The 26,955-nt window shown below is 45.4% G+C and overlaps 1 protein-coding gene across 1 annotated transcript in view; it reads right to left on the bottom strand.

Annotated features, from left to right (window-relative positions):
• Window positions 1–26,955, bottom strand: part of LOC117539120 (semaphorin-6D-like) — a 148,332-nt gene that overhangs the window by 31,413 nt on the left and 89,964 nt on the right. Inside the window, exon 17 of the mRNA XM_034205148.1 lies at window positions 118–176. Within this exon, the coding sequence (XP_034061039.1) occupies window positions 118–176 (59 nt within the window). The remainder of the gene's footprint in view (window positions 1–117; window positions 177–26,955) is intronic.

Raw genomic sequence — 26,955 nt, 5'->3', positions numbered from 1 at the left:
TCTATCAAATTTTTCCAATCTTATTTACTGTCAGGTTTATATCCTGACTTTACAGTGTGAAACTCTCATATTACAACTGCTATTGTCAGTCCTGTGGCTGTAGAATGAGTTTCTCACCATGACAGCTGTCCTGATGAAACAAGTGGTCACCTTCAATATCCTGTTCAAACCCGGCCCTGCACAGAGATACACAGAGAAAGAGAAAGGAGAAAGAAAGAGAGGAATTCATAAAAACATGAGGCCTAATTTCAGAACATTTCCAAATTCTGAAGTGCTTTCTTTTCACATTTTAGGATAGAGTTTAGATTTTGTTTGGTATTATAGAAACATCTTTGAAATAATGTCTAAATGTGACAACAAAATGTGCTCTTAAATTCCAGAAGACAAGAAATTCTACACTAAAACTCATCTCAATTGTAGACAATGGGACTGATTTACTAGCATGTATATTAATACAGTAGTATCCAGCGTAACTGTTTCCCACATGTAAGCTGGATGCAAACTTGAACAATGAAGATAACTAAAGCAGTGACACATTAATCATCTCAAAGCATTTCATTACAATTGATATTAGTGCAGCAGGCCTAGCATCTTTCTTACTTTTTTAAGGACAGTATTATTATAGATATTTTTCCAGAGGGGATGGTGTGTGTTGGGGAATAATTTGCTTAGGTATTTAACCTTTGACACAGTTAATCATTTTCTCCTTTCCAATGGCATAGGTCTACGGCCTCGGTATTTCTGCTATCTCTCTTAAGGAGAGGCAGCTTGGGATCATTGTTGATTCCACTTTATGAGCACAAGCTGCCATGAGGTCGTTTATTGTTCAGAGACACCTAGAGGCCCTTCTTTTCTGGAACGTAGGTTCCCTGGCGCACATTCTTTTCTATGGACGACAGCTCTAGTTATATTCAGGGTCCATTTTGTCTCGCTGATGAAGAATGTTGATTATTACACTCTGAACTAGTTAAAACCTCGAACTGCAGAAGAGATCTTCAGAATGAGTTTGGCAGCGGCTGTCACCTCGTGGCACAGCACATGTCTTGTCAAATTCTCCGGCCGTAGCTTCTTAATAAACCTTCAGTGTTTGCCATCAATGTCCAGCTCTCCCTGTGTCTAACATCTAACCCTAACCCTAACCCTATTGCTCCAGAAGTTTCCATCACAGTGTGCAGGTCCACAGATTTTTTGAAGGGGGCACCATGCTGATATCGGTTCCTCTGCAAGGGTTTTGAGGAGAAAGGCAGATATTCCATCTGGCCCTGGGGCCTTCTTAGATTAGATATAATTAAAAAGTGATTGGACCTTAGGTGGGTCAGTCAACAGCTTTGCGTCCGGGTTAGTAGCAGGGATGGACTCTTAAACAAGTAAAAGTCATTAATTTGTGCTTTTTGCATGGGTCATCAGGGTTAATGATATTATTAGACTATTAGACTTTAGCTAATGTCCCAGAATTTTTTATTTATTGCCTTAATCAATATCTAGTCAACTCTAAAATACCACATATATGCAATGGCATGATAATATTATTGTGACAAGTGGGGTATTCACCTGGTGTTTCCAGAAATTAGACGTAGATGCAGCCAAAATCGACGCAGTCTGTAAGGGCAATCCGACAACCCACACAGCTCTAGTTTACGCTGGTAACGACCTAGAGCACACCCCTCAAGTCCAGAGATGTAATCCGAAGACATGCAGCGATTTCTTCGGTCGTTAATTCAGAAAAAAAACCTAGTGCGCTCTGCCTGGCAACGTTAGCTAGCTGTTTATATTTGCACTTCCAGGATATTTGCACCTCCATGAAAATGGCGTATTTATATATATGGCGCGTGTTGCATTGTGGGTAGCTCGTGACGTCACTGTGTGTGAAAGAATTGCGCCTAAAAGCTGTTTGCCAGCCGCCCTTAAACAACAAATGAAGAAGAAGAAGAAATCACAACAAAACGAACAAAATACAATAAGAAGAAAAGTTAGTATTGCGAATTCAGATAACACACAGTAGCTAGAAGACCTGACCTACCTGCTTCTTTTAAATCAGCTGTGTGGGAACATTTCGGGTTCCCTGTGGACTACAATAACGAGGGAGTGCGAGTGGTGGATCGGACGAGGACGGTGTGCCGGCGTTGTTCGATGTAATGTGTAATGGTAACACAAGCCAAAACATGCTAAATCATGCTAAATCATATCAGAAGGCATCACCCAGATTTGGCAATCACCAGAGCCTGCCAAAAGACAACAGCAGTTTAACAGCTTCTATTTCCTATAGGCTTCACCCTCTAAGGCTATCGCTATTGGGTGATCCCCTGCGCACCCGCGCAGCACTGAAAACACTTGTAGTCCACGCCCACCTGCGAGGTGGGCCCCACCTTCCGACTCACTTCCGGTATAAATAGGAAGGAGGCCCGACAATCTGCTCCCTCTTTTCTTCAGCACCCCAGTACTGAAGCACTGTAGACACTAAAGAGTAAAGGCTCTTTTAAGAGCCACCTCGAAAAATATCCTTAAACATGAGTACACAGGGTTGTGTTAGAGTTTGCTCCTCATGCCAGACGGGGTTCATAGTGAGGTATTGAAGCCTGCTTCATGTCCAATTGATGTTTTGTTTTTTTGCATTGAAAAGGTCCCTGTATTGTACAATTTTGTACAATCCAGGGACCGTTTCAATGCTAAATAAAGTCCATCAATGCTTTTTTCTCTTTTCTTGTGTTACTAAGAAAATACTTATTTTTAGATACACTTTGATGTATGCAACACTTAACAACTGACAGAATATGAAGTACTTTGTAAGGAATTGGGTTTCTTTTAATGGTCGTTTTTTTTAACACTTGTTTAGTTAACCTGTTAGACCCCAAGCCTGTTTTTCAGGTCTCAGGCTCGAAAATGACATTTCCAGAACAAATGACCATAACTACACTTCTAAAAGGGAAAAATTAATAATCTTTTTTCTCAAAGTAATGATAAACCTGTGAGTTGGATGTAGAAAAGTCAGAATCAATATAGATGTTTTTTATTTGAAAGAAAATTCAGATTGAACATTATTGTGTCCGTCCAAAAATTATTTTTTACTTATAGTGAAAACTACCCTTGGATGATGGTATGGTAGACTAAAAGCTTTAGGAATCCAAAGTACAACATATAATAAGTACCCTGTATCAAGATTGATGCAAAACAAGTGACATTTGACCTTTTAAGAGAGGTTTAGCAAAAAAAACTCCACCTCTGGGTTGATTTGGGTGGAAATTAGCGTTTTTGCCGTTTCTCTGTAACACATTGGTAGATTTTGGTGATTGACATCTCTTTTTAACCGTTAGAGCCAATATAATCAAAGGGGAATTTCCACATACACACCACATGTTATCAAAAAAAAGTGGGGGCTTCGGACTTGCAGTTTTGCCCAGAGCGAACCCATCGCACGCTCTGACATCTGAAAATGGAAAAGTAGGTTTATTGCTTATGGATTATCAGAAATCATTTCAAAGTGACACAGACACATTGGATTAACCTATGGATTAACCTTCAGCAGCATTTTTATCGTTTTAATGCCATTGAAGACAACTTTTGATCAGACAACAACGAAGGTAAGAGATATTGCCGTTGTTGCTACCTAGCGCAACGTGTTGTGATGTCTGTTTTTGTTTATAAAGTTGCGAGATCTGATGATGTAGGTACCGATCGATTCTGTGTCTTCTCACGATGCTAGTCGATATGTTGGATGTGCAGCTACGATAAGTAATAAGGGTGTTATGAGTGAGTTTATGTGCAACCGCAGTTAGCATTTTTTCGCTCGTGGCTAATTCAGAGGCTCAGCGTTAGCTTTGTGGGTTTTTTTGCAACAAAAAAAAAGATTGATCAGTTAGCTGAGTTTCTTCCCGTTACATATTTTAGTTATTTTCTGCTACCAAGATACTTTCTTGATACACTTTTATGTAGGAACATTTTACAACTGGTAGATTGTCAATTACTTTGTAACAAATGCATTTTCTTAAAGACTGTAGTAGAAGTACTGATCCTGTTTCAATCAAAAAAGTGACAGGTGCTGTGACAGGTCACACCTGCTACTACTTATGCTAATGACCCCCCTGTGTATGCTAATGATCCCGTTATGACCCCCTTTGTATGCTAATGACCCCGTTATCCTTTGTATGCTAATGACCCCGTTATGACCCCCTTTGAATGCTTATGACCCCCTTTGTATGCTAATGACCCCCGTTATGATCCCCTTTGTAACCCTAACCCTAGCCCCTTACTGTACAGTAATAATTATAAAGATCTTATTTAGGTTTTAATATGATTGGTGTTAACTAAGGATGTTCTTTTTAAGTTTTGTGAGACTGTTGACTAATGTTTAATTAGTTTACTAACTATAAGGAAGTCTCTTTTATGAAGAGGGTAATATTAATTTTAAAGATCTTATTTAGGTTTTAATATGATCGGTGTTAACTAAGGATGTTCTTTTTAAGTTTTTGTGAGACTGTTAACTAATGTTTAATTACTTATAAGCACACAACTATTAAAGAAGCCCCATATGAAGTTATGTGAGGTTGTGTTGGGGTAATATTAGAATTAGCTGTATGCAGCAACAACAACAAAAAGAGAAGTTTAAAAAAAATTGTTTTTCTGTGGTCTGTACCAGGGGGGTGATCAGAGTAGAAACAACTGTAAACACTTAAAATACACAGAATTAAGACTGTGGGGGAAATGAAATTTTTCATTTCCAAACATACGAGGCTTCGTCTACTGAAGATCAATACAAGGACAGAGTTTCAAATCAAATCAAATCAAAATTGTATAGCACATTAATAAACGATTTTTGGTCGAGCCAAAGTGCTGTACATATAAACATAAACAGCACAGATTGTTCAGAATATCAGTATGAGAAAAACGACACCCTCTATCCTTAGACGCTCACATCGTACAAGGAAAAACTTCCAGAGAAAACCCACAGTTTAAAGGGGAACATGGGAGAAACCTCAGGGAGAGAGCAACAGAGGAGGGATCCCTCTCCCAGGACGGACAGACGTGCAATAGATGCCGGGTGTAAATCGAAGAGATAATACATTTTACAGCATATAGACCGAATGTTAGGAAATGCATGTGTCTGTAATAAGAAGATGAATCCACAAGGATGTGTTTCACTCTGTGTGAAAACAACTGTAAGCACTTCATACGCATAGAATGGTTCATTTCCAGACATACAAGGCTAAGGCAGTCTCTGTGAAGGTGTGTGTGACTGTGTGAGCCTGTCTCCCTCCTACCCCCACCATTCCTGCCATCTTGTCAGTAGACAGAGGGAGGTGGAGTTTAAAACAGTCACATTACACTTGTATTGTCCTCTCTAAAACACAGTGTCTGTAAAGTTGTGTGAGACTGTCTCCCCCTACCCCCGCCTCTCCCCTTCATGCCATCTCTTTGTTTTTGTTACGGTGAGTGAAGCAAGCAGGACCCAAACGCAGATAACACTGAAAAATCCTTTATTTCAAGACTAAAAGTCAAAACCCAGAACACTCCCCGGTGAACAAAGTCACATACAAACGACGAACCGACAAAGACAGACAGAAAAACCAGAACTTAAATACACACAAGACTAATCACACAAACAAGACACAGGTGAGGAGGGAGGAGAAAACACAGAGGCACCAGGTGAACACAATCGGGTAATCAGGGAGGGAAAACAGACAGAAAGCAACAGGCAGGAAACGGGGGTGAACAATTTACAAAATAAAACAGGAAACCCAAAGATAGAAAAAGACAAGACAAAACAACAACACAGACAGATCGTGACAGTACCCCCCCCCCGCTCCAGGGACGGATCCCAGACGTCCCAAAACAAAACTAAAAAAGTCCAAAACCTTAAGCAGGGTGGGTGGAGGGGGTCCGGAGGAGGGACGCATCACTAAGCCACCAGGGTGGGTGGAGGGGGTCTGGAGGACGGGTTTAGGCTGACAGCCCAGGGGCACGGCAGAGGACCAGGAAGGGGTCTCGGGCGGACGGCCCGGGAGCAAGGCAGAGGACCAGGAAGGGGTCTCGGGCGGACGGCCCGGGAGCAAGGCAGAGGACCAGGAAGGGGTCTCGGGCGGACGGCCCGGGGGCAAGGCAGAGTCCTAAATGGGGGTTATGGAGGGGCGAAGGCCACCGCGGGCGAACTCAGGGGGCCGAGCATGAGGGCGAGGACTGCGGCCGGAAAAGTCAGGGGGCCGAGCATGAGGGCGAGGACCGCGGCCGGAAGAGTCAGGGGGCCGGGCCCGAGGGCGAGGACCGCGGCAGGAAGAGTCAGGGGGCCGGGCTCGAGGGCGAAGACCGCGGCTCTCAGGGGCCCGGGCCCGGGCTCGAGGGCGAAGACCAGAGAGCTCCGGAGGCCGGGCAGGAATGCGCTGACGGGACAGTGCCGGAGACCGGGCAGGACCCGGTGTCGGAGCTGGTGGGACAGGCCTCGGCAGGATCCCCCACGGAAGAGGACCAGGAAACGGGATTTGCAGGATCCCCGGCAGGAGAGCAGTCGGCGGGGCCTCCAACGGCACAGTTCATAGGATTGGCAGGACCCCCGGCAGGAGAGTAGACGGCGGGACCTCCAACGAGACAGGACAAAGGGTTGGCAGGACCCCCGGCAGGAGAGTAGTCGGCGAGACCTCCAACAGCACAGGACAAAGGGTTGGCAGGACCCCCGGCAGGAGAGTAGTCGGTGGGATCTCCAACGAGACAGGACAAGGAGCTGGCAGGACCCCCGGCAGGAGAGTAGACGGCGGGACCTCCAACGAGACAGGACAAAGGGTTGGCAGGACCCCCGGCAGGAGAGTAGTCGGCGGGGCCTCCAACAGCACAGGACAAAGGGTTGGCAGGACCCCCGGCAGGAGAGTAGTCGGCGGGGCCTCCAACGGCACAGGACAAAGGATTGGCAGGACCCCCGGCAGGAGAGTAGACGGCGGGACCTCCAACGAGACAGGACAAAGGGTTGGCAGGACCACCGGCAGGAGAGTAGTCGGCGGGGCCTCCAACAGCACAGGACAAAGGGTTGGCAGGACCCCCGGCAGGAGAGTAGTCGGCGGGGCCTCCAACGGCACAGGACAAAGGATTAGCAGGACCCCCGGCAGGAGAGTAGACGGCGGGACCTCCAACGAGACAGGACAAAGAGCTGGCGTCGTCTGGGGAGCCAGCAGGAGACGAGGTGCTGGAGTCGGCCGGTACACCGACAAGACTCGGGGAGCTGGCGTCGGCTGGGGAGCCAGCAGAAGACGAGGTGCTGGAGTCGGCCGGTACGCCGACAAGACTCGGGGAGCTGGCGTCGGCTGAGGAGCCAGCCCTGTAGCCGAAACTGGAGTCGAGCCCATGGCTTCCGGGGCCGGTACTGAAGCCGGAACCATGGCTGCTGGGGCCGGAACCATGGCTGCGGGGGTCGGAATTGAAGCGAGAATCATGGCTGTAAGGTCCGGTTCTGAAGCCGGAAACATGGCTGTAAGGTCCGGTTCTGTAGCCGGAAACATGGCTGTAAGGTCCGGTTCTGGAGCCGGAAACATGGCTGTAAGGTCCGGTTCTGGAGCCGGAAACATGGCTGAATGGGCCGGCTCTGGAGCCGGAATCATGGCTGTAAGGTCCGGTCCTGAAGCCGGAAACATGGCTGTAAGGTCCGGTTCTGGAGCCGGAAAGATGGCTGTAAGGTCCGGAGCTGAAGCCTGGATCATTGCTGTGTGGGCCGGTACTGAAGCCGGAACCTCCAACGGCACTTCAGTAGGGACTGGAGAGGGAACTCGAGAGGGGACTCGAGAGGGAACTAGAGTTGGGTTTTGAGAAGGGACTAAAGGAGGGACTGGAGATGGGACTAGAGATGGGACTAGAGGAGAGACTTGAGAAAGGACTTGAGAAAGTACTAGAGAAGTGACCTGAGGAGGGACTTGGGAAGGGACTAGAGAAAGGGACTTGGGATGGGACTAGAGGGGGAACTCGAGAAGAGACTAGAGAGTGGACCAGAGAAGGGACTAGAGAAGGGACTTGAGATGGGACTATGGCAGCTGGGGCAAGAGCTGGGTCTGGAACCATGGCCGCTGGGGCCAGAACCATGGCCGCTGGGGCCAGAACTGGGACCGGAATCATGGCTCTTGGGGCTCGGGCTGCTAGCCTGGACTTGCGACTCCTTCTCTTAGAAGCCGCCTGAAGGCTCCGTGGACCTCCAAAAGCCAGACGAGTTCCAGAAAACGACTCCTGGACAGGAGCAGGAACTGGGGCAGAAGCACTGGTTGACTCCAGACGGAACACACAGAGACATTTGTATTCAGCAGAAATCACACACCCAGAGGAAGTTCAAAATCCAGCCAGGTAAGAATTTCACCAAGTCTGGTTTCTCCATAGCCAACCGGTGCACCTCTACCAGAGCGGCCTCCTTCTGCAGAACACTGGACGCTCCCTTCCACCAATCATAGCAGCAAGCCAAATAAAAGGAAAAATGTTGTAGTTCCACCTCAAATGGATCATCTGCTGGGTCCATTTCTTGGTCGGTTCGTTCTGTTACGGTGAGTGAAGCAAGCAGGACTCAAACGCAGATAACACTGAAAAATCCTTTATTTCAAGGCTAAACGTCAAAACCCAGAACACTCCCCGGTGAACACAGTCACATACAAACGACGAACCGACAAAGACAGACAGAAAAACCAGAACTTAAATACACACAAGACTAATCACACAAACAAGACACAGGTGAGGAGGGAGGAGAAAACACAGAGGCACCAGGTGAACACAATCGGGTAATCAGGGAGGGAAAACAGACAGAAAGCAACAGGCAGGAAACGGGGGTGAACAATTTACAAAATAAAACAGGAAACCCAAAGATAGAAAAAGACAAGACAAAACAACAACACAGACAGATCGTGACAGTTGTTGCTGTAATGCCAGTAGACAGAGGGGTGGAATTAGTTTAAAACAGTCACCTTACACTTTAGTTGTCCTCTCTAAATTAGATGTAAGGTTTTTTAAATGATTAGTGTTAATTAAGGGCTATTGTTATTTTGGTTATTCAGTGAGATAATGCAGTTTTTGATTTTAAATTTCAAGTTTCAAGGCTTTATGTCATATTCCCATTGTCACATTGCCACAGTGTAGATATGTCAATGAAAAACATAGGTCACAGGCTCCTCCAACAGTGCAACATATATATATATATATATATATATATATATATATATATATATATAGATATAGAGAGAGAGAGAGAGAGAGAGAGAGAGAGAGAGAGAGAGAGAGAGAGAGCACATAAAACAGATAAAATACTGCAATAGAATGTTTTGATATGACAGATTTGTGCGTAATTCTCTCACAAAGGAACTGTAAGATACACGTTTATGTATGCAAAAAGTCTAAATAGATGTTATTTAATTACTGACACTCGGTAGATTTGTGTGTAATTCTCTCACAAAGGAACTGTAAGATACACTTGTATGTATGCAAAACCTTAAAAATGTGAAAATAAAATACTTTTCCTGATACATTTTCTTTAAAGGCACTTTTGATTTTAACGCTATTTCAGTCGAACAATCCAGTTTTGTTAACATCAATGCTTTTTTCACTTTTCTTGTGTTACTAAGATACTTTTAGATACACTTTGATGTATGCAACACTTAACAACTGGTGGAATATGAAGTACTTTGTAATGAATTGAGTTTCTTAACGAATCAAACACTAAATGGAGAGTTTGTGATTTTGTTGCCTTGTGTTGAAAGGTGCTAAATAAATAAACTTGCCTTGCCTTGTCAGTAAATAAGTGTTAAAATCACAAACTTGCCTTTTAGAGTCACAGTCTTTAAGAAAATAAAAGTGTTACACAGTGTTTGACATTCTACCAGTTGTAAAGTTTTCAGACAACAAACTGTATCTAAAAGTATCTTGGTAGCAGAAAAAAAAGCAAAAATCAGCAAAGTCATCTAAAAAACATATATTTAAAAAAAGTAATGTTAGTCAAGTCAAGTTATCAAAACTGCATTGTTTCATCGAAACAGTGTTAAAATCACAAACTCTCCATTTAGTGTTTGATTCTTTAAGAAACTCAATTCATTACAAATCAATGAATATTTGACCAAGTTACAATGTTTGGCATCCAATTTGTTTCCCTCTATGACTTCGTTCATTATATTTTGAAAAACTACACAGAGATTTTTATCAACATATAACTATTAAAACATACAACTCACTTTTTGTGAAATATTTCAACATACTTTACCTCTACCTGCTTTTCTTTTTTGAAGGGTTCCAGGATATTTTGCACTTTGTGCATAAAACCTCTCATCTTTCTTGAAACTGACATACATTTGAGAAAAAAGACGTGCCGTCCTTTTTACAAACAAGTTATTTTTCTGATTCTTCCTCGCCCGTGTTTCTTCCTTCAACCATCACAACAATCAAGTCAGATCTTTCAAATGAATCCTCTACCTCTTCCTTTCCCCCACCCTAGGGTCCAGAGTGAAAACACCTTCCCCTCCAGACCCTCCCCCTTCTTTTATATCTGTTTCCTGTTTTATGGTCAGTCCCCGTGACTCTGTCTCTGGCAGGTATCCCCACACTGTTGGTTTAAACAAAAATAAGTAATCTTTCAGATAATTTAGTTCCTTTCTCACAGTATGGGTTTTAAAAAAGAAGAAAAATAGACATCATAATTATCAGACCCCAATGTTATATGTTGTTAGAAAACACTCGTGACCACCAGAACATAAAAACAAAACATTTGGTCTATACTATATAATACTATATACTAAACTATATAATATAATTCATAACTACATACTATAGTTTTTTCAAGATACTTTTGACATACTATACTAGTACTTTTAAAAAAAATGTTCGGACATTCTACACTGTGACTGTATACATTATATATATATGAAATACTATACTATGATTTGTTCAACATACTGGTGTATACAATAACATTTTTCATATTTTGACTTCCTTCATGATATTTTCACAATATGTTATTCTTTTACCTCTTTTACACACTATACTATGACCATTTGGACACTATGTTATTTACTATTTACCTTTTTTATATTTGATATATTATTTGACTTTGTCTTTTATTAAGATATTTTCGACATACTGTTTAACACATTTTATAGTTATATGACTTTTTTTTGTTTGTTTTGTTGTTTCATAGTATTTTCGAACATAACATACAATGACTTGTTTCTGTTTCTTCTTAAAGAATATGTTTGGGTCGGATTAGACTTTAAAGGATAATGACAGTGTTAAAGGGGGAGATAGAGGGGATGACACATGGAAAGTTAGCAGGCTGGATTTTAACCTGCATCCATTGTACAGTAGCATACTTAACCTTACATTTTTCACGAGTTCTTTGAAATACTATATTATCCTTTTTTATTACAAATATATTTTTACTGTTTTCTTGTTGATATATTTTTTTTTTCGGCGTACGAGATTGTATTTCTTCCACATCTTATTTTATCACACTTTTTTCATATTTTCAACATGCTTTTATTTTGTCTTTTTTCATACATAAATATATTTTTTTTTTGGACATAATATATAATGACTAATTTCATTTAATTATTTTTTATGCTATACCATTAATTTTTTTTGTATCCTATTTTTCTATACAATAATTCATTTAGACATAGCTGTGTCCTGGACTCAGACTCGAGTGCCGATTTTCAGGACTTGTGACTCGACTCGGACTCGCGCACTGATTGACGACTCGGACTCGCGCACTGATTGACGCGACTTGGACTTGTCGCGCACGATGACATGGACTCGGACTCGTGAATTCTCGTGTACGATGACTTGGACTCGACTTGTACATTGACCTCCGACTTGGACTCGAGCTAATTTTCTCTGGAGTCTGATGTCCTCTCTCCTGGCTTGTGCACCTGCGAGGCGAGTTCACGTACTGGGCCCCGCTATTCCAGTCTAGAGATGTCTAGAGACACACCCTGCATCGTGCTGTATGCTTTCACACATTCTGCTTCCACATTGGAAAAGAGCAGCGCAAAATGCTCGTTATGTGGGAACAATATTGAAGAGAAGGCTCCGTAACACATTACTCTAAGGATTGAGTTCAGACATATAGGCTGTGTTGAACACTATCATCAGAGTAACGTGATCTAATCAATAAATAAAGATTCAGCTGATAACAGGAAAGCACATGGCTACTTAACATGCAGAATGACGTCATGTTGCATGCTAAGTAGCCATGTGCTTTCTGGAGCTTTAGATCTGGAGATTTAACCGGTAAAAGTTCCTTCAAAATAAGAGTCCCGATCTTATTACTATCAAAATAAAAGTGCAAAACGAAAACTTTACCATAGGAAAATATTGGCATTGTGGTGACACGTTATTGGACATAATTCACCTTGCTTATTGTGTTGCCACACGGACCCTTTAGTGGGGAACACCTGTAGCTTTAGCTGCCATTCCTGCTAGCTCATCAGGCAGAGCAGTGCATGTGTTAACCTCTCTGAAAGTAATGGATAATAAAGATTGGAACTCCATTCTTAATACACCGCCTCCGACTCTCTTTTCACGGCACTACACTGGTGACCCTGACTTTTCCGAGAAAGTTTCCGGAAAATTAACGAACATGGCTGAGCGCGATGTTTTCATAAAGCTGCCGGAATTCTGGGAGCACGCCGCGGAGGCATGGTTCGCACACGTGGAGGCACATTTCGCCTGCCGACAGGTCCGTGACGGAGACCTAAAATACTACCATGTGGTAGCAGCGCTGGGGAGCTCCACGTCGTCCAGGTTGGTGGGATTCATCGCAGCCCCCCCACATCATGGCAAATATGAGGCGATTAAGGCCCTTCTCCTTAAGACATTTAGCTTATCTGCTAAGGAGCAGTGGCGTTTTCTCCCGGAGGCCAAGGGAAGCCAGGCTTCCCCTGTTTTTTCGGATTGTAGTTATAATTTAAATAAATAAATAAAAACACTTTGTTTTGTTTCGATAATTCTCCTTTGCTGTGTGTTGCTGCCGGCCGGCTCTCCCCCATTCTCATTGAGTACTTTACAAAGAGTGAAACAGCGCCCCTCTAGATGTTATGGTGAAACAGTAGATTGCACTCTCTGTTGCGAGAGGAGGCCAGCCGAATCTGGCTTCCTTTGGTGAAAAAAAATGGAGGGATTGACCAATCAGATGAGGCCCACGTGATGCCCCTGCCAACCTGTGATTGGTCAGGGCCATGCCAAGGGAAGCCAGCCGCCTCTAGCTTCCCTTCAGGGGCGGCTGGCGGCTGGCGATTTGATTGGACACTGCCATCCAATCAAATCACATCAACATCAGTTTTAATACTGTAACTGTCATCACCGCCGTTAGAAATTATCAAGCAAATGAAGCATTATGGAGGGTGGAGATTTGGCGTACTTAATCAAACATAACTTTACTAAACTTCCGCTACAGCAGCAACTGAAAATTAAATCAGATGACAGGCCAATGCCCGCACTCCAGCTGTGTGTACACAGAGGAAAAAGGGAGAGAATCGGACGTTCAATGAGGACAATTATGTCCGCACAGAGTGGCTAACTGGAAGCGCTAAACTTCAGCGTCTATTTGGCTGGCCATGTCTTCTTTTTGACAAGGATTCGTGCTCCCTGAACAATCCTTGGGCAACTTCAGGATTCATCGACCTTGCCAACCTGTCACGGGCAATTGAGAGGCACGGTAAATCCAAAAATCACATAGATTGTGTGATTGTCTGCCTACATTAATAAGTAAAATGCTTAAATTAATAAGAAGAGAGTTTCAGCTGGAGAGTGCGTGCGGACCTGTCGGTTAGATAACAGGCGTGTGCAAGTCCTGCATCTGTGTGATACAAATGTGTGTAAAATGATACCGGGCGCTGTAATCATTCATCTGGTTACGTTATTGACCGCCCCCCGACCCAAAAAATGGGCTTCCCCTACATTTTTCCCCACGCCACGCTACTGCTAAGGAGAGGGCCCGCCAGATACTTGACATTCAAGGCCTAGGAGACAGCAAGCCATCCCAGCTAATGGAGAAAATGCTAAATCTGCTAGGGGGGGAAGATCCCCGGATTTTATTCACGGAGATTTTCCTGCGTCACTTGCCTCCCCGGGTACAGACGGCGCTGGCCAACACGCCTGTCACGGAGCCCCGTACTTTGGCTGAGGAAGCGGATCGTTTTTTCCTGGCTACACAACAGCCCGGGGCAGAGACGTTAGCCGCGACGCTCAGCGGCCCACCTGCAGTCAAGAAAGCGTGGCGGAGGCCGGACACGGCTGTGGCTAGCCGGCGTGGAGACGCCGGAGTGTGCGTTTACCACGCACGTTTCGGGACAAGGGCGAAGAGATGCATCGCTCCGTGCAGCTACAAACCCCCGGGAAACGGAGGGGCCGGCGCTCAGTAGTGGCTCTGAGCGTCGGCGGCACGTGCAGGCTCCTCTTCGTCAGCGACAGCGTTTCGGGGAGCCTGTTTCTGTGTGACACGGGCGCTCAACGGAGCGTAGTTCCAGCGTCGAGTGAAGATGTCGCCCGTGGGGGGCACGGACCGCGATTGACGACGGCTAACGGCAGTTCCATTTGCACGTACGGCGTGAGGCCTATGTGTTTGTGCATCGGAGGACAGCGTTTCAGCTGGGATTTTGTGACAGCGGACATTTATTTTCCCCTCCTCGGAGCGGATTTTTTGTGTGCTCATGGACTCTTAGTGGACGTTAAGAATAGGCGTTTGGTTGATGCCTTAACGTTTTCTTCCCTCGTGTGCACACTTGGCAGCGCAGCGTACGACGGGCTGTCAGGCTCGCTGTCAGGTGCAGACACGTTTCTCAGACTGTTGGCCGAGTTTCCAGACCTGTCGCTACCCACCTTCTCTGCGTTTACCACTAAGCATGGCGTGGAACACCACGTCACTACCGGGGGGCCTCCTGTCTACGCCAGGGCCCGGCGGTTGAACCCTTCTAAGCTGGCTGTAGCGAGGGCGGAGTTCGCAACCATGGAGCGCCTGGGCATTGTCTGCCGCTCCGACAGTCCTTGGGCTTCCCCCCTGCACGTCGTTCCCAAATCGAACGGCGGGTTCCGTCCGTGCGGGGATTACCGCGGACTCAACGACGCCACTACGCCTGACCGCTATCCGGTGCCGCACATTCAGGACTTTTCGGCGCATCTGGCCGGTACGGGGGTGTTTTCCAAGGTGGACCTGGTGCGTGGATACCACCAGGTGCCCATGCACCCCCTGGACATTCCCAAGACAGCAGTGATAACGCCTTTTGGACTTTTTGAGTTCCTGCGGATGCCTTTTGGACTCAAGAATGCCGCTCAGACGTTCCAGCGCCTGATGGATTCGGTGCTGCGGGACCTGCCGTTTGTGTTTGTTTACCTCGACGACATACTCGTCGCCAGCGCTTCAGTGCAGGAGCACCTTTCCCACCTCCGAGCCCTTTTCACACGGCTCAACGAACACGGATGAATCATCAATCCTGCAAAGTGCCAGTTCGGGGTGTCGGACATCGATTTCCTGGGGCACCGCGTCACCAAGGGCGGTGCGACACCTCTGCCAGCGAAGGTGGAGGCTGTTGCGGCGTTTCCTCGCCCGCTCACAGCCCGGTCGCTCCGTGAGTTTCTGGGGATGGTGACTTTCTACCACCGTTTCATCGCCCGGGCCGCACACATCATGCAGCCGCTGTATGAAGCGTTGAAAGGCAAGACCCCCGTCCAGGAGATCGACTGGACAGCAGAGGCGGACGGCGCTTTTGCTGAGGTAAAGACCGCGTTGGCTCAGGCGGCTTTGCTGGCACACCCATCATCTACGGCTCCCATCTCCATCACCACGGACGCGTCAGACTACGCGGTCGGCGCAGTGCACGAGCAGTGGGTGGAGGGCGCTTGGCAGCCGCTCGCCTTTTTCAGCCGCCAGCTGACGCCTAGAGAACGCAAATACAGCGCCTTTGACCGGGAGCTCCTCGGACTTTATTTGGCCGTGCGGCACTTCCGTTTCATGCTGGAAGGCCGTGAATTTACGGCGTTTGTCGACCACAAGCCGCTCACCTTCGCCATGTCAAAAGTGGCGGAGCCTTGGTCGGCACGTCAGCAGCGGCAGCTGTCCTACATATCGGAGTTCACTACGGACATTAAGCACGTGGCTGGCAAGTCGAACCTGGTTGCTGATTGCCTCTCCAGGGTCGTCATCGGTGCCGTCCAGTTGGGCCTGGACTATACTCGCATGGCGGCAGACCAGGTCACAGATCCCGGCGTCCAGGCCCTGAAGGTGGAGAGCGCGGGGCTGCGCTTGGAGGACGTGGTGTTCGGCGACGCGGGCATTACTCTCCTGTGTGACGTCTCTACGGGCCTGGCGCGGCCTGTCGTCCCTGCCAGCTGGAGGCGTCCTGTGTTCGAGGCTGTGCACGGCCTGTCACACCCCGGCGTTAAACCTTCGGTGCGTTTGGTAGCGGCGAAGTTCGTTTGGCAAGGACTGAAAAGGGACATGAGGACTTGGGCCAGGGAGTGCGTGGCTTGTCAACGCGCTAAGGTGCACCGCCACACGAAGGCCCCGTTGGAGCGTTTCCTGGTGCCTGAGAGGAGGTTTGATCACGTCAACATTGACCTGGTTGGTCCGTTGCCTTCCTCTCAGGGGTTTTCCTACCTCCTCACCATGGTGGACAGAACGACCCGTTGGCCGGAGGCGGTTCCGCTCGTTTCGACATCAGCCGCAGACGTGTCCCGGGCCTTCATTGCAACGTGGGTGTGTCGTTTTGGCACCCCGTCAGACATTTCCTCAGACAGGGGCTCTCAGTTCACGTCCGAGCTCTGGAACGCTGTGGCAGGCGGTTTGGGGGTTAAGCTGCACAGGACTACCGCTTACCACCCTCAGGCTAACCGCCTCTGCGAGCGCTTTCATCGCTCCATGAAGGCGGCCCTCAAGGCCGGCCTTACGGACGGTAACTGGGTCGACAAGCTGCCCTGGGTGATGCTGGGCCTGAGGACCGCACCTAAAGAAGACTTGCAGTGCTCTACGGCTGAGATGGTCTACGGTCAGCCGCTGAGAGTTCCGGGGGATTTCCTCCCAAATGCATCGGCTCCCTGGTCGGCGTCGGCCCAGCGGGCTTTCCTGTGTGACGCCGCTGAGGCCTTTGCTCCGATCCCTACTACTCAGCACAGTACTCAGGTGTCCCAAGTTCCCGCAGAGCTCCGCTCGGCGGAGCACGTGTTCATCCGGGACGATGCGCACAGAGGCCCCCTGCAGCCCCCTTATGATGGGCCTTTCCGGGTCTTGGAGCACGGGGACAAGCACCTGGTGGTCGACCTGGGTGGCAAGGCTGAGCACGTCTCGGTGGACCGGGTGAAGGCTGCTCACCTGGACTTGGACCAGCCTGTGGTGCTGGCTCGACCTCCGCGACGGGGCCGCCCCCCGGCCTCGTCCCCTGTCACGGATTTAAGACCTGTTGTTCCGGTCCCTCCCCTTCCGGGGGCCGCACAGGCGGGAGTCACTTTTCCGACTCCCGTGCTCAGGAGTCGTGGGGGTCGGCGTGTCGTTCCTCCCCGCCATGCTGATTTTGTTTATGTGTGAATTCTGGGGGGGCTTGTGTGGTGACACGTTATTGGACATAATTCACCTTGCTTATTGTGTTGCCACACGGACCCTTTAGTGGGGAACACCTGTAGCTTTAGCTGCCATCCTGCTAGCTCATCAGGCAGAGCAGTTGCATGTGTTAAACCTCTCTGGAAAGGTAATGGATAATAACGAAGATTGGAATCCTCAATTCTTAATACCCGCCTCCGACTCTCTTTTCACGGCACTAACAAGCATACAATATAATCACCTTATTTGAGAGGGAGAAGAGGTAGATAGAGAGGATAGAGAGAGACGAAATAAGTCGAGAGAGAGGAGGATAGAGATAGAGAGAGAGAAGAGAGAGCGAGAGAGATTCCTCGCTCTCTCGCTTCTCCTCTCTCTCTCTCTCTCTACTCTCTCTCTCTCTTCTCTCTCTCTCTCTCTCTGCCTCTATCTCTCTCGCCATCTCTCTCTCTCCCCTCCTGCCATCAAGAGAGAGAAACTCCTTTTTGAACCGCCAAAAAGGTTTTGCGCCCCTAAACCCGGTTTTTATGCCAAAGGTGATCACAAGCTCCTTAGGTCGAGAGTGATAACTTTGGATGGCTTCTTTCCTCCTCCTCACACATCAGAGGAAGAAGCCACATCTCATCTCCTCCGCCCCACTGAGCGCTAGCTTGCTAAGTTACGCGCACGGCTGTTTGCGCCGTTCCCAGCGCCTGTTTATGCATTACAGAAAGCGCTCACTAGGGCTGCCTCTGTCTGCACAACGCCTGTCACAATGGCTGTGTGAGGCTGTGTCACAGGCGTATGTCCCCTCGGGGAGGGATCCCCCGGAGAACAACAGTGCGCACTCCACCAGAGGAATTTCATTCTCTACGGTCTTGCACGGAGGAATGTCAGTGGAAGACATTTGCACTGCTGCATCTTGGTCTTCCCCCTGTTCATGTATTCAATTTGTATTGAAGGATGTCTCCCATTTCTCTCTGACACGCTCTGTAGGCTACTGAGTGTCTTGTCAGAGTGACGGCCCGTCTACACTACAGGCGTCAACAAATGCTTTCAACGCTTCGCCCATTCATTTGAATGAAGTGACGTAGGATATTTTCAAACTTCGCCGAACTGCATTGTGGGTAGCATGGCAAGGCGTTGCAAGCATCGCGAGCGTCTATCGGTGTCAAAGTTGAACAATGTTCAACTTTTGAGGCTCGATGCTTGCTCGAAGCTGGCGTCAGCCAATCAAATCCCATTTTTGCAATTCCCGCCAGTACAAGCGCTAGCCAATCAAACCGCATGCAAGTTGGGAGAGCCAGAACGCAGTTCATTTCCTCATATGCCAAACGAGAAATTACGGTAGCAAATCACCCGGTTCTTTACGACCAGAACTATTTACCGGGATACAAACCGGAGGAACCAGGCATGGAGGGAGGTGGCAGAGACAGTGGGTGAAATTGGTAGGTTTTCGCCTGTTTGGGGATTTTATATCCAGTTTACTTCGTTTTAACATTGCTATTGCTTTGTATGTCGGGGGCGGGAGATTCATGTGATTGGTTGTTGGTCGCGTTGCTCGCAAAAAATCGCCAAGCTTCAGACACGCCCAGCTTCAAGCTTTTTCGATGCCTGTAGTGTAGACGGGCCGTGAGTGACGTCAGGAATCCAGCTGTGCGCTCTCCTGCCTGTCGCCACGCAGAGAGCGGCCCTTTACCCCCTCTTTTTGTCGCTGGACAAAGTATGACCTTCGTCTCTACTTTCTCACAGCGGCAGGTATGTATTGTTCCCAGCCTTCATCCCCTCATGGAGAATATTCATGTTATGCTATATTCCAGGGACGGTTATGCGCCATTCGCATGGCGCAAAAGGCATGGGTTATTATCTGAGCAGGTGTGTCTGTGCTTCTAGTGCCGGGCGGACCCAGTGGGGCGCAGACTACATCATGCTTCACCCTTAACCCAATAGCGATAGCCTTAGAGGGCGAAGCCATATACGAAATAGAACTGAAGTTACCTACTGTAACTGCAGCTTCTATGAGTAAATGGCGCAGCCCTCGAAGTGCTGGGCCCCACTGCTCTACGAATAGCTGAAGAAAAGCTGTTTGTGTGGGAGCAGATTGTCGGGCCTCCTTCCTATTTATACCGGAAGTGAGTCTGAAGGTGCAGGTGGGCGTGGACTACAAGTGTTTCAGTGCTGCACGGGTGCGCAGGGGATTACCCAATAGCGATAGCCTTACGGCCCGTCCACACAACACATCCTCACTCCCAGGTCGGCCTATGTTGACGTTATGTCAAGTCCCCTGTCGGCTTTTTCCAACGCAAGGGGGGGGCCTTAGCGTCCATTTTTAACGCAAGGGGGGGCCCTTAGCGTCCATTTTCAGCTTTCCGGGATGTCCATATGCTTCTATGGACGCTCATGGAAGCACGGCATTCGTTTGTGTCGGCTGCCCTTAAAGGCAATGTGAGCGTCCATTCTCATTGGATAACGGAGAATTGTACACCCGGAACTAAGTATTCCCCTTACTGTCGATTGATTTTACAGTGATATCTGCACTACTCATCGACTAAAAAACACCAGATTATCCTTGTTAATTACACAACATTGATTGGTTTAAATTGTGTGCAATGCTTTTGTATTTTTCCCCTTCGATTCGGAGAAACAAATATGTTTTCGGAGTAAAGGATGGCAGAAGACACTACACTACCCAGCATCCCCAGCTATCGTTTGGACTACACCATGTGCTCTGTTTGACGTCACGTGATCTTCAAATTTCTCCCTGCAGAAAAAAAAAAACATGGCCGAACTTCGTTTTATTCTCGATGGAAAATGCCTATTTTAAAGTTAGTTTGGCCATTAAAATGCGTTTTGATGTCATTTGATGCGAGAAATATGAGTTGTTATTTCAGATTATGTGTGCAGTGGATGTACATGATCTTTAGTTTGCTAGTTATTACGAAGATTACTTCAGGAAATTGCGTCCATAACGTTTTCATTGTTACCAAGGTGGTTGCTAGGGACGCTGCTATCGATATTATTTCTGTTATGTTGTGTAACTGTTTAATGGTGTTATCTTTATTGCTACCCCCTTCCCCGTCAATGTATAGTGTTGGTCCACAGCGCAAACATATTAGTTTAACAAAATCCGCATCTAAAGATAACCTACGTTATTTTCCCCTGTGCAATTCCAGTCTCACATCTCACAGCACATCGTCATTAACAAATACCGGAAACAGACCGAAAACATTTAAAAAAAAATACAATAATACTTTATTCCGAGTGTGCTTGCTTTTCTCTTTGAAAGTCATCACATAACGGCATTGTAATACACGGTTCGGCTGCATTAAATATTACATATCTGCCGTAGTTCTGTATTTATAGAGCCCTGATGAGAAGACTTCTAGACAAACATGAGGAACTGAAAACGTGACGTGGATCATAAATATATCAGCCATTAAACAACATCTTACATTTCTTTTTACACAATACGTCTCCTTGCAGTATCAACACTAATTCGGCTGACTTTTACATTTGATCCAATTGGTAGATAGGCTGTATTTACACCATAAAGGTGCACAGCTGATATAAAGGGACACCTAGTGGTTAAAGCATGTTATTGAATTTCATTATTTTTATTATTAGATATTAATAGGATCCCTATAAAGTATATTAATTACTCGTTATTCTCTACTAATAGTTAATTAAAGACTGTATATAATGACTATTTTGCACATCCCTTTCAAGATTTTCTAAGGTTTATTGACATATCATATAGGCCTACACAACTATGGTGTAGTTCTGCATTGAATGAAAAACTTGGGTCGCAGGTTCCTCAATAGTGCATTACAAGACATCTATCAATATTTGTGCATACCTCCAGCAATGTTAACTATGTTGAAGCACTTATTTTAACTGATATTATACATAATGTATTATACTCTTATAAGATGTATGTAGATATTTCATCTCCGACCTTGTCAGGTATTGAACAATCAATAAATAAAGAACACAGAATTGTTGAATATAAAACACAGAATTTGTGTGATTATACTAAATGATTTACAAATAAACACCACTGCATATTTAACTGTTACACATGCTGATGTAACGCAAATGTTCCAACTTGAGATCAATAAAGTATATCTTATCTTAAGCTGATCGATGGCTACTGCCATATTTGCAAAATGTGCCTCTGAACCTTGACAAGTGCATGTTTCAGGCTTATCAAGTAATGTGATGTAATGTTATCAATTAACAACAGGGGTGACAAACATAAGACCAGCTGTTAAATAAAGCTCTTCTGACCTTAGCTGGCATGTGTGTATATATATTAATGCTGCCCATTATGGGCACAAGCAATTTTCACCCATTTATTAATTATATGTTTTAAATGTGAGTGTTTCCTATCCCCTAAACTTCCAGGGATGTACACAGTTTAATACTGGCAACTTCTTATTATGGGAAATACGAAAACGTCTTTTAAAACTACAACTCCCAGTAGAGACGTGCCATAGATACAGAACACGTTGCGAAACAGAATAGCCAGCATTTGTAGTTCTGGGGACGGGGTGGGGGAGGACGGACGCGGTGGACCCGTTCAAATCCAGTTTTGGACAGTCTGCCGTGATTCCATCCCATTTCAAGTGCTGTTCGAGGCTCGGCGTAACCCTCGGAGCACACTCTCCAATCACAGAGCTTGAGGACTATCACGGGGTTTGTCAAACAGAGCACATGGTGTAGTCCAAACGATAGCTGGGGATTCTGGGTAGTGTAGTGTCTTCTGCCATCCTTTACTCCGAAAAAACATTTGTTTCTCCGAATCGAAGGGGAAAAATACAAAAGCATTGCACACAATTTAAACCAATCAATGTTGTGTAATTAACAAGGATAATCTGGTGTTTTTTAGTCGATGAGTAGTGCAGATATCACTGTAAAATCAATCGACAGTAAGGGGAATACTTAAGGGGTGTACAATTCTCCGTTATCCAATGAGAATGGACGCTCACATTGCCTTTAAGGGCAGTCGACACAAACGAATGCCGTGCTTCCATGAGCGTCCATAGAAGCATATGGACATCCCGGAAAGCTGAAAATGGACGCTAAGGGCCCCCCCCCTTGCGTTGAAAATGGACGCTAAGGCCCCCCCCCTTGCGTTGGAAAAAGCCGACAGGGGACTTGACATAACGTCAACATAGGCCGACCTGGGAGTGAGGATGTGTTGGTCCACACGGCGCCGTGCGTTGAGCTTCAACGCTTCTGCCCATTCACTTTGAATGGGGTGACGTCACTTTTAGCCGAACTGCATCGTGGGAAGCGACGCGGAGCGTTGCTGGCGTGGCTCGCTGCAAAAGTTGAGCAATGTTCAACTTTTGACGCCTCGGCAGAAGCGTCAGCCAATCGAATCATATGCCAGTACAAGCTCTAGCCAATCAAACCGCGTGCTTGTGTGTCCGGGGCGGGAGATTCATGTGATTGGTTGTTGGTCGAGTTTCAGACACGCCCGCCGGCAAGCTTCAACGCACGCCGCCGTGTGGACGCTGCGTTAGAGGGCTACGCCTATACTCATAGAAGCTGGAGTTACAGTAGGTAACTTCATTTATCCCCGCTGTTTTTAAGAAGCCAATAGACATGAAAGCAGAGACCAAAATAAATAACGGAAGCTTTTGGCATATGTTTTTCAACGGCTATGCTGCGCCCTTATGCAATAGTAGAGGACCCCGGCTTTTATTGATTGTGATTGAAAGTGATTGAAACACTATCTTATTATTCATTTTGTAATATTTTCAAGACATTCTTTTTAGTTTTACAGCTTATTGACCCTTTTTGTTTGACATCAGCCATTATAGATAATACGGCCATCGGAGTGTGTGTGGTATTGTTTGTGGTTTGTTTTTAATTGTGTAATAAAGTTAATCATTCAAAATGTTAGAGTTCCTTATTTTTAAACTGAAACTTGCACTACTGTTCAAAATAAATAAAAAACAAACCTGGAATTACCCGTACCGAACCGCGACCCCCAAACCGAGGTAAATACCGAACCGTGAATTCTGTGAACCGTTACACCCCTAATTATGATACATCATGAGATTTATTAAAAGCAGTGATGTCTGCTGATGTAACTCTGAGACTGTCATTGGTCAGTGTGGTTGATTTAGCTTGGATTGAGGTCATCTTTGTCTTGTCCTTTCAATTCTTCCTTCACTCCTCGCCTTAATGATGCTTTCACATATAAATGCTTTTTTCCCCCTCTGTCCAATTAGTGGACAGGTCAACCTTAAAGGGATAGTGGAAATGGAACCTCAAATAGTTTCGTTTTAACTTATATACAAGCATAATTACGTACCAAAACAATCACACCTGATTAAAAAAATATAATAATTGCCTTACGCATGTTAGAAGCACTTTATTGCAGCTTCCCCGAAGTTTTTTAGAAACGAAATGTTCGACTCAGCCAAACCGGAAGTGACGAAAACTTAGGAAGACGATACGATAACAAACCATGGCGTCTATGCAGAATGAACGTGGAAGGGCAAATATACCAGACAAAGAAGAAGGATTGTACGAGGTATCCAGTGATGATAGCGAGTCAGAAACATCCTCTCGGCTTTCCTACGAAAATGTCGTTTTAGGAACTGAATCTGAATCCTGTTCAGTAAGCGACGATGGTGACAATATTGAGCCAGACGATGGACCATTACGTCCTTATTTGTTCGAGCCCGAGGTGATGGTTCACGGCATGGGCAATGGCGAGGATGACCAGGACCAGGCGCCAGATGATGCACCCCTACGCACAAATAATCTTGACTGGTAGGTCCCTAAGCATAGCTCACGCATCTTAAGATCACCTGTAGCCTTTACAAATATTAATCATTGTTAAGCAGTTAAGCCCGAAGGTCCCCCCAGTGGACCCCTCCCACAGTTTTTTTTCTCTCACATGTCTCAGGGCTTCTTAACATTTATGAAACTATTAATGTTTCATACCCTTTTAAAGGTAAGAAACTCCGCTAACTGACAATAAGAACAATTGTTAGCTAGAAAAAACACAAGAGTAATACCAAGCCTTTGAATTAGCATTGAGCGAAACAATGCTAACTAATGCTAACGCTTTTTTACACACAACACACGGTAGAAATGCCCTTATTACTATCTTAACTGCACAAACAAGATATACAATTTAAAGCTGAGACTCCACAGGTGTAATGTCATCACTGTAAGACCTCGAATTCCTGGAGCTATCAGACAGAAAAGAGAAAGTAAACAACATCCGGTTCCAAAAATATTACAATAATTACGTCTTACCTTTTTTGATTTGTGATCAAAAGTTGTGTTCAACGGAATAAAAACGCATCTCAAGGTTAATCCAATGTCGTTGTGTCACGTAGAATTTTTTACTGATAATCAATCATCATATTTATGGCAATATACTCGGTACCATAAAAAAAGGTCGGCTATTCACATGCAAATGCTATTGAATGTCCGCCATTGTTTGTGCCCGTCTTCCTATGCTCTCGTCATCACCCGAAGATTCCCGACGATTCCCGAAGTATTTCGTTTCATTGAGAGGGCGCAGTAAAATTGAAAATAAAATGAAACTAGGCGCATGAAATTTAAAAAAATTGTTTATTATGCTTATTTTTAATAAAAATACATAAGTTAAACCCAAAATTCGCAGATTTCCACTATCCCTTTAATTGTACCAAACTTTGTCGTTATGGGGTTGTGTAAAATGAAGAAGGGGGAACATTGATAAGGCTGCAACATTACACCAACATATGAAATACCTCTTCCCTGTCATTTATATTTCCTCCAACATATTTGTTAAAGCAATAAGTGGTAATTAAATGTATTTTGTGGAAAACAGGGTTTTTTATTAAACATCATTTGATTATTAAAAGACAGAGAATAATAAGTAAATAAAGACAATAAAGCAAGAAATCTGCCAGCTTTAAAGTGGGAATCCAGACTAAATGAAAGGAGACAGACACTAAGGATCTCTGTCCTAATCTCTTCTCCTCTGTTTATCATCATACTTGTTTAACTTCCGCTCTTAACTCTCTGACACAGATATCTCTATCTGAACTTTCTCATTTTCACTGTGCTTCGTCTTTCCTTTCCACCTCTTGCATCACATCCTCCTCCCTCTCCGTTTCCTTCCCAGTCTCTTTTCATCTCCACTGCTTCATTTTGACTATTTTTAATGTCCTTGCAGCTCCGGCTCTCTGCTCCATTTGCACTTTGCTTTTTTTCTATAAAAATGCCCTTTTTATGCCATATTTAATGCTGCAGTAGCTTTAGAAATGATTGTTTCCTGAGGGTGATTTTATCATCTTGACAGCTTCTTGATTCCTGTTTCAATAGCACACCGAGACCCCTGGGTTCAAAGGCAGATTAACTGGACCAGAACACAGCTCCTCCATCAACTCCGTAATTTGACAAGAACACTCATCAAACTCTCCATTTCATAGACATGGGAAGAAAGAAGAACACACACATTTTCAGGGATTTCAGAATTGTGGTTCCCACACTCTTTATTCCCTCTCAAAATTAAGCAGTATAAACTTGAGAGCCCTCTGCCTTGAAAAGCGAAATTATTTTTGAATTCAAGAATTAACAGAAAAAAGTTCAAAGGAGTTTTTCAAAAGGGTGGAAGATCACTGATGGTGGTGCCTATACATAGTGGCAAATACATTTTTTTTTAAATATATGGAGGCCTGTGTGTAATTGACAATCATCCAGATAAGGCAAAAATAGCCAAGGTGTAACTAAATGCTTACAAAACCGTTACTTATCATGCATTATTAAAATACCGGTATATTCCAACAAGTCCGATTTATACGACCAAATAGGTCGATTCTTCCGACCCTCTAATACGACCTACCGAGTCGTTTCTTGGAAGCATACAGTCTGCCCATGTCACGTGATTGTAAACTTTCCCAGAGTGAAAACAAAAAAACATGGTGCACAACTCTTTTTCAGTGCAACATCCTAAATTGTAGGATAGTTTGGCCATTATAATGGTTTTTGATTACATTTCTAGCGAGAAGTGTATATTTGACTTTCAAAATATACGTCCAGTGGATGTGTAGGATCTATAGATGATAGATATTATGAAGTCTCTGCGTATAAATAGTACCTAAGGTGGTTGCTAGTGACGCAGCTCTCACTTCCCCGGAGAACTTTAAACCTGGAGTAAGTATTTTCCTTACTGGCGATCGATTGAGTGATATTATACATCCATGCAGGGACGTGCACAGACATTTTGGGGGGCAGGTGCTCAAGTGAGAAAAAGGGCACTTCCCATAATCGTTTATAAAAAAAGTGTTTTAAAACAAAAAGTTAAATATAGTTGCACATCTCAGACTTACGGTACGTCCACACAGCAGCTTTTCAAAAATCTTGAAAATCTTGGAGCTGGGCGTGTCTGAAAGCTTGGGGATTTCGCGACCAACAACCAATCACATGAATCTCCCGCCCCC

This window comes from Gymnodraco acuticeps, unplaced genomic scaffold, assembly GCF_902827175.1.
Source record: "Gymnodraco acuticeps unplaced genomic scaffold, fGymAcu1.1, whole genome shotgun sequence".
NCBI lineage: Eukaryota > Metazoa > Chordata > Actinopteri > Perciformes > Bathydraconidae > Gymnodraco > Gymnodraco acuticeps.
Note: the sequence above shows the minus strand (reverse complement) of the source record. Positions and strands in the feature narration are given on the sequence as shown.